Genomic DNA, 15,684 nt, shown 5'->3' on the forward strand with positions numbered 1-15,684 from the left:
TATTTTATAACCACATATGCACCTGAAAATATATTTAGATATACTATCTGGACTATCTACTATCCCTTATAGCCAGGTGTTTAGGGAAAAACCTGAACTGTCACATCAGCCTTGCATGGGAACATAAACTATTCACAGGCTAGAGTCTACAACAGCATAAAACTAGAAGATGGCACCTATGCATTTGTAACAATAGAGCAGGCTTCCTCAACCTCGGCCCTCCAGATGTTGTTGGCCTACAACTCTAGCTAGCAGGACCAGTGGTCAAGGATGATGGGAATTGCAGTGTCAAGACATCTGGAGGGCTGAGGTTGAGGAAGCCTCAACCTCAGCCCTCCAGATGTTTTGAGGCTCCTGATGAATGAATTTTTTAAAAATCAGTACTGAAGTCAAGAAGCTAAGATGACTGGATACTCTTAACTTCAGTAGTAAAATGAAGGGATTAAGTAATGCACACATATTGGTATTATATACATGTCTCAGTCCACTTTTAACTGAAATGGATTTTAGGTGTGGTATGTATGATGCAGATGTTATGAATGAGTTAGGTGAAACAGACAAATAAAAAGAGGAAATAATGTGCTTCCTGATACATGTCATGGACCCACCTGTATACAGGAGATTTCAACTACTGAACAAAAACAGAATAAATAAATTAGGAACAGAACAATACACTAGAGCAGCTACAATGTCATGTGGAAATCAATTTTAATTACTACTGGAGGAGCACTGTACGATTTGTGATAACTGTGGATGTGAAAAACATATTACACATAACAATCTCAAACAAACACTGGTAATGCCTGTCAGAAAAAAAGATATATGCCAGGCTAGATTTACATGGCAATTAAAATATTTTCTTCAAAAAGTCAGGAGCAGGTTCAAAACAACTCCAAGTGTTTAAACAGGTCAATAGGAAACAAGGGGAGGGGGGGAAAGAATACGCTATACTTACAAGAAAATAGGAAGTAAAGAACACTGGGAAGAATACAGGGAGATGCTAAAACAGATAAAGAAGGGTATTAGAAATGCAAAGCAAATCCTCTGAAATATACATTGCTACAGATGCTTTAAAAAAAACAATATTTCCAGTGCTATTAAGAGGAGGGGGAATTAAGGCACAAAAACATGAGGAAGAAATGGAGTATCATTTTGCAGAACAGGATAAAAACTGGAATGCTGTAGCAAATGAGCTCCCCCAATACATTGACCATCACACACCAATCACTGTTCTCCTATATGGGTATCATTTCCCTAAAGCAGTGTTAGAAACTCACGATATATAAGCTAGACACCAAATGCCTCCTTAAACCAGGGTTAGTGTCACCAAAACGGAATGCCTTTTGGGGGGTCATTTGGCTCGAAAGTCTTTTTTCCCAATACGACTTTTTGGTTCCCATTTTTTTTTTCTGATTGCACACATAAAATGTGAATGGAATTCTACAGGGTGTGTTGCTAGCATGAGACAACAGCCAAGATCCAAGGATCCTGAGGCATGCACCTCCAGATGGTGGAGATGTCAGGTGATATCCTGGCGCCTGGGCACCTCCACTTAGTTGCAAACAGTGCTTTTTCCTGGGGGGGGGGGGTACGCATACCCCCTAAACATTTCGTGAATCTAAGTTTGGCCTCATTGAGGGGCAGTACTTCAATATCGGTAGGAAAATGAGAGTAGCCCAAACATTATTTAAAAAGAAAAAAAGCACTGATTGCAAGTGATTGATAGTCAGGTGCAAAATGCTCCTGGTGAATTTCGAACGATGCCCTAGAGGAAAGACTATGTTCACCAGCCCCCGTGATGAATGCATGTATAAAATGGGAAGCTCCAGCTGTCTTACAAAGTCATAATGTGTGAAGTAGTTCTTATCTGAGCCTCAAACAGCTCTGTCACCGTAAATTCCAGCGGGAATGAGGGCAGACTGGGTAGGAATATGAAGATGCAGGTGGACCCCCTCTCTCCCTGCAATGGTGCCACCATGCACTGCCTGCATGTATGTACACCTGTGCACGCACACTGCTGTTGAGGCAGAGGAAATAACAGCACCTTATTGCGGCATATGAGACACCTCCACATATGCCTGGGTTTGACTAGTTCATGCCTTTAATTGCCCTTGAGGACTGCTATTACTGTAAAAAGAACAAACCGCAACAAAACCCATTGATCGAGACAAAAAGTATTGCAATCTTATATCTTCCATATAAAAACACGATAACACATTTCAAGTTAAGTCAGGAAGATATTCATGCTCTTTGACCCAAGAATGGTGAGTGAGAGACAAGGATTATCAAAATACACACCCCAGCATGTTTTTTTTATGCCTCACTCTTAGGGTGTGTTTTCTGAAAACTTGGGCTGAATCATTATTATTTTTTTAATGGTTCAAAACTGAGCAGCCACAAACTCTTCTACAGATCCCCCCCCCCAATTTAGCCATGGCTAAAATCTGCCTCTGCACTTTATTCAGCTGCAAGTCCAGCTGAGTTCAATGCAGCTTACACCCAAAAAAGGGAGCACAGGATTGTAGCAAAAGGGCTGAAGTTTGAGACAAAGAGATCTTAGCAGCAAATTGTACATTCTCTTTTCTCAGGGTATTATGCATAATGATAAACAGCTTGGTCTCACTGATGCCACTTTCAGCAAAAGAATGCTTAATAGCACACTGCTGAGGTGAGGCTTGAGGATGCTTTATTACAAGCTAAAACTTTGGGTGGAAAGACAGACAAGGCCACTATTTTGCTTTCTCCTCTTTTGTTCCTTTCACAACTAAAGAATAAAGGATTGTCTAGATCCTAGAAAGACAGTTGCTATTTACTAGCATAATACAGAGAAATACAACACGGAACGAAAAGTATTATAACAATCTCACGTGCATTTAGACAGAAATGTATCACAAAGGAGCCTCGAAATACCACTTCTGCAGCGACAGTAACTGAAGAAGACAAATGGAGCAGGAGTGAGCACTGATTTACTAACCTCTTGCAAAGGAAGCTGTTAATCTGTGCACAAATCCTACACAGGATCCTCCCCCCTCTTGTATATTTTCAACTATCATCAACCCCCAGCTGTTTTTCCCTGCTGTGAGGGAAAAGATATAGGTACCCCTGCAAGATAAAAGCACTTGGGTATGGAGAGCGGAGGAAGGGAGAAGCAATTTTCAAACAGAAAAGCTGTTGGAAAGGGAAGAAGCCCCTCCTCAGTGTTCATCTTCCACGTTTGCATTTAATAAAAGGGGGAAGAATGGGTAGAAACTATACTCAGTTGAGCATCAATGGTGTTTTGGCCCTAAGTAACACCACCCAGTTCAATTTGGGGTATCGCATACCCAGTCAATTTTCTTATATTAACTCTCATATTCGCCAACTTGCTTAATTAAAGGGACGGTTTCTGAAAAAAATATGAAACCTGCTGGCTGCTTGTTTAAACCTCCACCTGCGATCACTTCTAATATACCGTATTTTTCGCTCTATAACACGCACCTGACCATAACACGCACATCGTTTTTAGAGGAGGAAAACAAGGAAAAAAATTCTGAATGAAACAGTGGATGTATCATTTTTGTGCTTCATGCTGTGGCCACAGACATGTGATCTGATGGTGAATTTGGGGTAGCTCAATGCAAAGATCCTGAGGATCCATGTGGATCCATGCTTTTTAACCACATTTTTGCACCATTGCAGCCCCAGGCAACAGTGGGTGTGTGATTTTTGGGGGGCAGGCTGTTATGTGATCTGATGGTGAATTTGGGGTGGCCCAATGCAAAGATCCTGAGGATCCATGTGGATCCATGCTTTTTAACCACGTTTTTGCACCGTTGCAGCCCCAGGCAACAGTGGGTGTGTGATTTTGGGGGGGCAGGCTGCTATGTGATCTGATGGTGAATTTGGGGTGGCCCAATGCAAAGATCCTGAGGATCCATGTGGATCCATGCTTTTTAACCACGTTTTTGCACCATTGCAGCCCCAGGCAACAGTGGGTGTGTGATTTTTGGGGGGCAGGCTGCTATGTGATCTGATGGTGAATTTGGGGTGGCCCAATGCAAAGATCCTGAGGATCCATGTGGATCCATGCTTTTTAACCACATTTTTGCACCATTGCAGCCCCAGGCAACAGTGGGTGTGTGATTTTTGGGGGGCAGGCTGCTATGTGATCTGATGGTGAATTTGGGGTGGCCCAATGCAAAGATCCTGAGGATCCATGTGGATCCATGCTTTGTAACTACATTTTAAGTGGGGAGTGAAGGAAAAACACAGAAGGGACAAGAGAGCGGTGTGCAGAGAAGCAGCTGCCTAAGAAAGCAGGAGAGGGATTTTACGGGAGGGAAGAAAGAAAGGCAAAAGTTTCCACAAACCGAAGCCAGCTTTCTCTCTCCTCCTGCATGTTTTCTGGCTGCCTGCGAGGAGCACGGAGAGGAATTAGAAGGAAAGACCTCTGCTTTCCCCTCTGCTTGCCTGGAGGGGAGGGGATTTGCCTGCTCTTTGTTCCGTTTGAGCAAACACAGCAACGAAACAGAGGAGGGTGGGCAGTAAGACCCTGAGGCAGAATGCAGGAAAGCAACCACTTCCTCTTTTCATTTTTTTTTTCATGCATAATTTTTATTGGTTAGCAAAATCATAATACAAAAGTAAATAGTGTCAATACTCTTCTTATTACACAAAAGACTTCCTTCTGCCGTTCCACGAATCGTCCATACAAACATTATAATAAATTCGCATTTCTTTATCTGTAATGCCGCAAGTCATTCTCCTTCATCTGCTTTCCTTTGGCATTACCCTTTACTTCTTACAGAGCACCTTTAAAACCCACTAGTGTTATCTGATCATCTGTTAAGCTTTCCAGATATTTCGTAAAACTTTCCCAATCTTTAATAAACCTCTGATCTTTTATATATCTAATTTTTCCTGTCAACCTGTCCATCTCCACATAGTCTAGTAATTTGGATCTCCATTCCTCTATTGTCGGCAAACTCTCTTGTTTCCAATTTTTTGCTATTAGGACCCTTGCTGCCGTTATTGCATATTGGAACAATTTGTGGTCTTTCTTCTTTATCTCCCTTCCTACCAGACCTAGCAAGAACGCCTCAGGTCTTTTGACAAAGGTATATCTTAGCATTTTCTTCATTTCGTTGTATATACTCTCCCAAAAATCTTTGATCTTTTGGCATTCCCACCACATATGGTAGAAGGTCCCCTCCCTTTCCTTACATTTCCAACATTTGTTGCAGGATCCGTACATTCTAGCTAGTTTTACCGGGGTCAGATACCAGCGATAAAACATTTTCATTAAGTTCTCTTTGAGTGACACACAGGCAGTGAATTTTAGATGTTGCTTCCAGAGTTTTTCCCACTCTTCAAAATAAATATTACGACCAAAATCCCTCGCCCAGTGTGTCATTACCGCCTTGACCTCCTCATCGGCTAAGTTCCAATCTAATAATTGCTTATACATTTTAGATAAGATTTTTATATTGTTCTCCAAAATCTCTGTTTGGAATCTGGACTTTTTGTCAGCATATCCTTTGTCTTTGACATCTTTCCTGAACATATCATTTATCTGGTGGTAGTGCAGCCAGTCATATACTTGGGATTTAACCTGATCGAACGGCCTCATTTTCCACTTTCCCTCCTCCTTCATTAACAGTTGCTCGTAGGTTGCCCAATTGGCTCTCATGTTGGTCTTTTTAACTGACATAACCTCTAGTGGCGACAGCCATTGGGGTGTTCTAGGTTCTAGCACCTCCTTGTATCTTTCCCATACCTCCATCAGAGGGCCTCTAAATATGTGATTCCCAAATCCCTTGTGTCCTTTCTTCCGCCCATGCCACAAGTAGGCATGCCACCCGAATCGGTTGTCGTGGCCCTCTAGGTCTAACACTTCCCTGTCTTCCAAGTTTATCCATGTTTTGACCCAGCATAAACAAGATGCCTCGTAGTATATCTTCAAGTCTGGTAGGGCGAAGCCTCCTCTTTCTTTCGTATCCGTTAATAATTTGAATTTTACTCTCGGCTTCCTTCCCTGCCAGATATATCTAGAAATCTCTCTATGCCAGGCTTTAAATATCTTTGTACCTTTGATAATCGGAATATTTTGAAAAAGAAATAGGGTTCTTGGAAGTACCGACATTTTGATTGTGGCTATTCTACCCCAGAATGACAATTTAAGCCGACCCCACGTCTCCATGTCCCTCTTAACCCCCTTCCATACTGTTTCATAGTTATTTTTAAAAAGATCTATATTTTTTGGTGTTATCCAAACCCCTAAGTATTTCACCTTCTTTGTCACTTCTATTCCTGTTTCTCTTTGTAGTTCCTCGATTTTATCTGCTTGCATATTCTTAGCTATTATTTTGGTTTTCCTTTTGTTTAATTTAAAGCCCGCTACTTCCCCAAATTGATCAAATTCTCTGAGTACCTCTTTTATTGAGTCCAGTGGTTCTTCCATTGTTACGACCAAGTCGTCTGCAAAGGCTTTGGTTTTATGTTCATGTTGGCCAATCCTGATTCCTTTAATTTCTTTGTTGTCTCTGATGGAATTTAATAATACCTCTAATATCATTATAAATAGCAGTGGGGACAGTGGGCATCCCTGTCTTGTTCCTTTAGTTACTGTTATTTCTTTCGTCTCCACATTATTTATCATCAGTCTTGCTCTTTGTTCCGTGTAAATTGCTTTTATCCCATTATAAAATTCAGTGCCTACTTCCAGTGTTTCCAATTGCCTCAGCAGGAATTCCCAATTTACGTTATCGAACGCTTTCTCAGCGTCCACGAATAACAGTAACCCTTGTTTATCACACCTTTCTGATAAGTATTCTATAATATTTATAATATTTCTTATATTGTCCTTCATTTGCCTACCCGGCAAGAAGCCGGCTTGGTCTCTATGAATATTTTTTATTAGAATATCTTTTAATCTTCTTGCCAGGACTCCCGCAAAGATCTTATAATCAATATTTAGTAGGGAAATAGGTCTGTAATTTTTAATTTGCTCTAAATCTGAATCTTGCTTTGGGATTAGTGTGATCAATGCCTCCTTCCATGTCTCCGGTATTTCTCTTTCCTTAAGAATATTATTCATTACTTCTTGTAGTGGATTCAAGAGGACCGGTGCCATTTCTTTATAATATCTGCTGGTGAACCCATCTGGGCCTGGGGCTTTCCCATTTTTTAGGTCTGTTATTATTGCTTTGATTTCCTCCATCTCAATAGGGGCGTTTAATTTCTCTTTCTCTGCTGTGGGGATCTTATTGATATTCTTAGATGTCAAATATCTCTCTATTTTCCTCATCTTATTCTTTCCTGTGTTTTTAAAAAGTTCTCCATAGAAATCCAAAAAAGCTCTCCTTATTTCCTTGGGTTTGTTTATCTCCTCTCCTTCCACCACTATCCTATTTATCGTGTTCTGTTCCTTTCTTTTTTTCAGTTGCCAAGCTAATAACTTCCCCGTTTTATTGGCGTGTTCGAAATTCCTCTGTCTTAGTCTTTTGATTTTCCATTCTATCTCTCTGTTTATCAACATTGTGTATTGGGATTGTAAAACTTTTATGTTCTCTTTTATTTTCTTATTTTTTGGGTTTTTAATTAGTTTCTGTTCATTCTCTGCTAATTGTTGTATAATTTCTTTTTTCCCTTTCCCCCTTTTTTATTCTTAATTGCACTCTGTTGAATAAAAAATCCCCGCATCACCGCCTTACCTGCATCCCACACCACCTTTAATTTTGTATTATTACCTAAGTTATCTTCAAAATACTCTTTTAATCTGTTTTGAGCCTTTCCTACTACCTCCTGGTCATCTAGTAGGTAATCCTTCAATTTCCATCTATTTAATCTACTTTCCTGCCCTTTCAGTTCCATTTTTATTGGGTTATGATCTGAGATTGTTCTCACCTGGATCTCCACCCGTACAGATCTTAGGGCTAATTCTTTCGATATCCACATCTGATCTAATCTTGATGATGAATCATTTGGTTCTGAGTGGAAAGTATATTGCTTTTCCAGGGGGTGTTTGTATCTCCAAATGTCTAATAAATTACAGTTTTGTACCAGGGAGAAGAAGGTTCTAGGTAGCTTCCCTTCTTTACCTTTTGTATCCCTCAATCTATCCAATTCCAACGTCACCACTCCATTCATATCTCCCAAAAGTATAATTTTCTGGTCAGCATAGTCAAGTAGCTTTTCTTCCAACCTCCTATAGAACTCTGACTTATTATCATTGGGTGCGTATATTCCCACTATTGTTATCTTTTCTCCCTGCCAATTTATTTGTACTGCTACTATCCTACCTTCTTCGTCTTTGAATAGATGTTTCGCTTCAATTTGTTTGTTTATATAGATAACCACCCCCCTCTTTTTACTCCGGTCTGAGGATATGAACTCATTCCCCAGTCTTTGATTAGTCAGAATTCTTTTATGCTTCCTCGCTATGTGTGTCTCTTGGAGACAAATGACATCCAAATTTTCGTTCTTCAGGATATGCTCAGTTTGGTTCCTCTTTCCCTTTTCGTTCATCCCATTAACATTCCAGCTATATACCTTTAACACCATTGTGATTTAATTAGAGGAAAGGAAAAAATCTACTGTTAATTCCTTTTACACTTCCTCCCCTGCCCCTCCCCCCCCGAACTCCCCGACTCTCCCTCCGGATCTCCCTCTGGTCCTACTCCTTCACCTTTGCCCTTTTCTTTTTCCGGTTTTAATTCTTTATATTTCCTTAGGAATTTGTCTGTTTCCCCTGGAGTTGTCACTTTTTGTCTCTTGCTCCTATATGTAAAGGAGACACCTTCAGGGAACTCCCATTTGAACTCGATGTTGTTTCTTTTGAGTATCTGTACCAATTCTCTGTAGGAGTCCCTGCGTTTTAAAAGCCTGACTGGAATATCTTTAAAAATTATTATGTTGTTTCCTCCAATATTGAACCTTTTCTCTCTATTTTTATGGAGAATCCTGTTTCTTATTTCCCTGTCTTTAAATATTATCAGGCAATCTCCTATGAATTTTTTGTTCCTTGGAGGCTTAGCTTTTAGTCTGAAAGCCGATTGCACTGCCTTTCCTACCTCTTCTATTGGTATCTCTAACCAGATGGCTAATTCTGTTGTTAATTTCTCTTTTATATTTTCTCCCTGGACTTCAGGTATGCCTCTCATCCTAAGGTTAGCCTCCCTCTGTCTTAGTTCGTTCAGTGCAATCCAATCTTTCATTTCTTCTTGGCTTTTATTCAAGTCCAGTATTTCAGCTTTAATTCTTTCTTCCTCACGTCTTACGTCTTTCAATTCTACTTTTGTCTTTTTCAAGCCTTCCTCTACTGTCTGTGTCCTCCTAAATACCTCTTTCATTTGGCTCTTCAATTCATTGACTGTTTCATCTAGCTTCTTATCTACTTCCCCGATTCTATGTTCTACTTGTTCTAACTTACGTTCTACATTTTTCTCACTTTCTTTTATCTCTGCAAACATTCTTAAGATCTCTGCTCTGAAATCCCCTTCCTGCTTTGATCCCTTTCTTTCCACTGGTGTTCCCCCTTCGGGTCTTTTCCCAGTGTTTGACATTCTTAATTTTATCCAATACTAAGGACAACAGATAGTATACTTATCACACTGTAAGGCGGATTCCAATTTGCCCTACTTGGCCCGGCCCTCAGTTTTGACAGTTTTTAACAGTCTTTAAATTAAACAAAGGTCGGTTTGTTCCTTTTCTCCGTGTTGCTCCTTGGGGTTATCAGAGAAGGTCCTGAAGTCTCAGAGTTCAATGATTTAGGAGTTCTTATGTCCGCAATAAGAGGTGTACTTTCAATCAACACAGTGGGACCTGTGGAAGTTGTATTAGGGGAGTTGGTTTGGCAAATGGTAAATAACGGGTCTCACCATCAAAGACCCCACTCCGTTTTACCTAGGGGAGACCATAGGGGAGAGGAGCGAGGGGGGGAGGAGGGGGGAGAGGGGGGCCGGGGAATGGGCTGCAAGACTGCTAGGGTGTAGGATAGAGAGGAGAAAATAAGATCAAAATAGAGGAGAAAGTAAGATCGAAATAGAGATTTCCAGGCGCCGTTACCGCACTGCCCACTAGATGGCTCTCTCTGTCTCTGCTTGGTTTTGGAGGCAGGCTCTTCACGGAAAATAAACCAAAAAGACCGAAAAGACCGGCAACGCACAGCAAAAGTTACTTCCCAATCGCTGGGCGAACCACAGGCAATGGAAGATGCAAATATACCCAGCTCTCCACCGCAGTATCAGGGGACAGACCGGAACACCACCACAAGGACTCCAGACCAGGTTAGTCCGTATTACCGAGTTACAGTTTGCTCTCTCGTGCGTTCTGTTCTCAGAAATGGCGCCGCCGACGCTTCTCTTCCGCTTTCCGCTGGGCGTATCGCGGTAAGAGTAGCGTTAGCCTGCGTCCCCTTCGTTTTAGTAGATGGTTCTGATTTAATACTTCGTCTTCTGTTCCCTGTTTAAGTACCCCTTTTTTCGAGGGGGTCAGATGGTTTTTGTGTAAATACTTTCAGGGAAACGAAGTTATCGCTAATGGTGACTCAGTACAGTTGTCTCTACTCTGCAGTTTCTCTGCGAGTCTGCCGACCCCTGGTAACGACTGAACCCCTGAAACTTCACTTTTTCTCTCCCGGGGTTTTGTTTTTGTTCCAGAATTATTAGAGCTCCACATATAGTCCGTTCCCGGGGTTCTTATTCTTGGAAGCGGAGCGCTAATCTCCGGCGAGATTTGGGCTGTCCGTTGTTAGGGGGGAGGAAATGGCTGCCTAGGACCTGCTGCTCTTCGCCGCTGTTCTCCTCGCCTTACAAAGGTTACCTGACAGCGGGATGAGCCGCGTCCGGTCTCCGCTGGCTCCCTGTACCTCCGAACACCCTCCGGACGTGTTTCTGGGGTGCTCACGCCCTCTAGCACCCCCTTTTCCCCCTATTTACCGGACTGGGTTCGCGCTCCTGGCCGAATCCCTTCTCGCACCGGAGACGCGCGCCGCCGGAAGTCAACCACTTCCTCTTTTCAGGTTTCCCTCTCGGACACAACGCAGGATTGATTTTTGCTGATTTTTGTTCCTGCGCTCCCCTAATCGGCTCCAGGGACCCCCCCCCCACATTCGCTCCATAACACGCACAGACATTTCCCCTTCCTTTTTAGGAGAAAAAATCTGCGTGTAATAGAGAGAAAAATACGGTATATTTGCTTTAACTTACTGTTGAAGCAGATTTTTACAAGGAACCTTGAGAAGGACATGTGCACGGAAAACTTTATTCTAGAGGGAAGAATACATTTTCATTACAATGTTTAAAAAGCAGTAATTGAAAAATGTATTCTGTAACTTTACTATTCCATAACTATAACTTTCATTTCTGGCATTGCCCCATTCTGTGTCTCAACATTCTGAAAAGCATATTTTCTGACCTCTAACCTACCCTGTTAAATCTTCTTTAACAATAGCCAGCAGTCAATTTGTCTACAGATATTGTTTATTCATATATTTACACCCGAGTTTGGATGTAGGGAACCCAGATCTTACAGCATGGTCATCTCAAGAGGGGCTTTTTCCCCACAACAGTGCAGCACTGGAGTCCAAGGCATCTCTCCCAGCCTGCCTTCAGCCAACCTGCCCAAAATCTTCTGCTTCTCCTTCTTCTTCCCAGCACACCTTGCTAAAGACATTCTTTTCTGTCACCTCATATACACACCCCATCACCTTGGCAGCCTCTGTCTGCCTAGGCCCAATATTCCTCTTAGATGGGCCATCAACACCTTTTGTCATGTTAACACCTCTATCCCAGGTGAAGCTCATGCTTGGAAAGGAAGCTTAGCCTGTATTTTCCAACTGGCCTGCAATCTTCCCTTCAATAATCAAAATCTTACCATTTATTAATTTCTAGGGTTAAGGGAGTCCCCCACCCCCCAAAAAACGTAACAACACACCCAGTTTTTGCCTTGCTGGACTTCATACATACTCTGTAAAGAAGATCTCTTGATTTACTCATCAAAACCCTCAATTCCAGAGCCCAGGAAACCTTATTATGCATGCTCACTGTGAGCAGAATTATGCAAGTGGAACAGCATTAGCATAATTCAATCAAATTTATTTGATGCAGTGGAAGAGGAAGTAATCTTGAATGGCTAGGTAAGTACAGCATCATATAGATTTCCCATGTTGTCTGAAATACGTGTTGAAACGTATTCCACACAATTATACCTATTTCTATAGAGATAATAAAAGGTAAAGGTACCCCTGCCCGTACGGGCCAGTCGTGTCCGACTCTAGGGTTGTGTGCCCATCTCACTTAAGAGGCCGGGGGCCAGCGCTGTCCGGAGACACTTCCGGGTCACGTGGCCAGCGTGACGAAGCTGCTCTGGTGAGCCTGCACCAGCGCAGCACATGGAAACGCCGTTTACCTTCCCGCTATAAAGTGGTACCTATTTATCTACTTGCACTTAGGGGTGCTTTTGAACTGCTAGGTGGGCAGGAGCTGGGACCGAACGGTGGGAGCTCACCCCGCCGCAGGGATTCAAACTGCCGACCATGCGATTGGCAAGCCCTAGGCGCTGAGGTTTTACCCACAGCGCCACCCGCGTCCCCTACATAGAGATAATGAGAATAAATAAATAACAAGTAGGCCATGGGGTAGCCAATATGGTGCTCTGCAGATGTTGTTAGACTTCAACTCCTAATAGGCCCAGCCAGCATAGTCAATGGTCCCAGATGATGGGAGTTGTAGCCCAACATTATCTGCAGAGAACCATGTTGAATACTCCTCTACTGTAATGACATTCCGTCATCTATTTCCCAGTTTCCAACCCCTGCTTCACATTACTGGCTATCAAAGAAAATGCGCATGACACAAAGTTATTCGCTTCCATAAATACATGTTACAGAGGGAAGAGGGAGAACATGACACATGGTTATCATTTTCAGATTCGGCACCATGTTAATTGTCATATCTAGTTCCAACCTATGGATCAATACACTAAAGACCTAATACGACTAACATGAACATTTTCAAGATTATCGGACGAAATTGCTTGCCAAGGAATAAAACCAAACAAAGGCTCAAGGAGGAGAGAACTGACACAGACTAATTAAATCAGTTTTGTTTCATTTCTCCGTGGAGGATACTGGAAAGATACCCATCACAATTGCTTTGTATATAAGAAGTCAGAACAATATTCTCAAATCCATACTGCAATCTAAGGGGTTTTATGGCAAATGGAAAAAAGTTGTAGAAGTTGCAAGACCAACTGATATTCAGCAGGTTTTCTGGAAACTATATTGCTGCTATGAAGGTAAAAAGAAATACTACAATAAAAGCCATTACTGAAAGTGTAATCAACACATTCTTGGAAGCATATTTTGAGAAAAAGACTTTGAAGTCAAAAAGTCCAGTTTGGGAACCAAGATAAAGGCGCAAACTAGGACACATTCTTAATCTTAAACATAGCTGATTAGAAAATCAATACAAAGCCATTTAGTTTGTGACGTTCTCATCATCTCTCAATAATAATTTGAATCTCGGCTCACTATATTAGTTGTGGAGCAGGGACTGAAATGAATTCCATGTTTAAAAAAAAAAGGGAGAAGCTAAAATTCTAAAGGGTTTCAGTGTATAAAGTAGAAATCCCAGGAGACCTTCAATTAAATGTGTTGATGGAAAAAGGTATTATAAGGTATTTTACCACCTCACAGTGCAAACAGCAGCTGTGGGAGGTTTCTGATCACAAGAATGGTACCTCAAGTGAGGGCTGCAAACCCCTGCTGAAATGAATTAGTAACCCCTTGCATAAACATTTCAATTAACACATCAAATACAGAAATAATGAATATCCATCACAATATCCTGCATAGGATGAAGTTTTAGTTCCCAGATCCTCCCACTTTTGTTGAAGTTTAAACAGTTCTGGCCTTTGCCATCAGAAAAATCTGATGAGTTTTATGGTCAGTTTATCAGTGCAAGAAAAAGCCTCTGTCTTACAACTCCCATGATTTCTCCTGAGATAGGTATGAACAACCGCAAGGAATCACTTGTAAGGAGACGTGATTGGGGTTGCAGCTTTAGTCACAAACATGCGGATTAAATCTGCATATATTTTATATGGGTAAAAACAATAATCTCGAAGCAAGAATAACTTTTTGTTTGTTTGTCGATTATGCCCACACATGATATTTCAGCTATTGTCATAGAAGAGGCATTTCCTCCCACGCGGGAGAAAAAGTTTACTGCCTCTTTTAAGATGGGGCTTGCACTTTGGGGTTTAATATGTATTTCTATTAAAAGTGTGTGTGTGTGTGTGTGTGTGTGTGTGTGTGTGTGTAATGCCCAATTAACTGAAACTTTTTTAGTTGCACAAATGTGTGTGCCCCTCCCCCATGAATAAAACCAACCCACTTAAACTCTCAGTCCTACTTGGCAGTTCTGGACACAAAAACCACCTTGTACACTAAGCCCTAATGAAGCCAATTTGTCCATTGCAGATGGAGGCAGTACTAAAAAGGGATATATAAAAACACAACTTGGGATGTTGCGGGTGAAAAGGGCTTTCTCGAAAAAAGAAGACGATAATCTCGAATCTTTTCTGCACTTTAAACTTCAGCAACTACTGAAAAAAGACATGACAAGAAACACCTTTCAAATGCTATTCTAAAATGGGAAGTGACTTCCACAAGAGGGGCAAGCAGCTGTAGAGAGCCTTTCTGCCGCTTGCGACTTCTGAGTCTTCAGAGAAGCGACAAAAGATGGATTTCTAGATTGCCTATGCCAGCTCCTCGAAGCAGCAGTTCCTGGCAGAGGCGCAGCAAGGATGGGGGCCATTAAACAGACAGCGCTGCTAGGTAACTCCCATCTAGTTGCAGCTGACCTGAGATCAAAAGAGAAAAAGCCATTCTGCTCTGTGGGGAAGGAAAAGGCTAGAAGGAACGAAGGAAAGATGGGGCTAGGAGAATGGAAAATAAAATAAAATTCAGAACAAAACTTGCTGGAATTCTCCTCAGATTATAACACTTTTTTTCATTTAAAAACCACTTAAATGGCCGATGGCCACTGGCTAGTCTCAGGATGCTCCACCAGATGCAGAATATCCACTAGAAAGTAAGATTTAAAGCCTGAAACATTGGTAGTATAATATCTGCACTGGCTTCCCAGTAATTTCCGAGCACAATTCAACAAAACCTTGGTTTTGGCCAATAAAGCCACCAACAGTGTGGCCTTTACACAGATAAGAGATAGCATCCTCAAGATGTTATATTTTGTTTTGTGGTGATTTTTAAAGTCAACCAACAGGAAACTTGTTGGCTCTACTATATTCAAATCCATATTGAAATGTTCTCAGTGGATGCCTCAGGATTGTGTGAGTTCTGAAGAATCAAACTCCAAATAACTCTAGATAAATATCTTCTGGAAGCACTAGAACACTTCCCTGTTTGTGTTAAATTCTAACAACTGGGCCAAGAACTGGAATAATTTTAATTGACGGTTCATTTCTCACGCACACACTCCCCTGAAACTTTTTGACACCTGCCGTGAGTTCTTAGGAAGGGCCAGGAAAGAAATTTAAATAAACAAAATAACTCTTATGAATATTATATTGCCAAAATCCTTGAGCTAACGTCAGTACAATTCTCAGCTGGGGGGAAACTGCAATCCTTAATATAGGGTAATTATTTATGTTCCTTTCCTAACTAACTAGGGAATGAAGAGA

The 15,684-nt window shown here is 41.5% G+C and overlaps 1 protein-coding gene across 3 annotated transcripts in view; it reads right to left on the reverse strand.

Moving 5' to 3' along the window:
• The window catches only part of CDYL (chromodomain Y like), a 102,924-nt gene that overhangs the window by 23,851 nt on the left and 63,389 nt on the right, over window positions 1-15,684 (reverse strand). Inside the window, exon 3 of one of the 3 annotated variants that reach the window (XM_028737815.2) lies at window positions 956-1,000. The exons of the other annotated variants lie outside the window; for them this stretch is intronic. Within the exon in view, the coding sequence (XP_028593648.1) occupies window positions 956-1,000 (45 nt within the window). The remainder of the gene's footprint in view (window positions 1-955; window positions 1,001-15,684) is intronic. 3 annotated transcript variants of the gene reach the window in all.

The sequence above is a fragment of the Podarcis muralis genome, chromosome 8, assembly GCF_964188315.1.
Source record: "Podarcis muralis chromosome 8, rPodMur119.hap1.1, whole genome shotgun sequence".
Lineage (NCBI taxonomy): Eukaryota > Metazoa > Chordata > Lepidosauria > Squamata > Lacertidae > Podarcis > Podarcis muralis.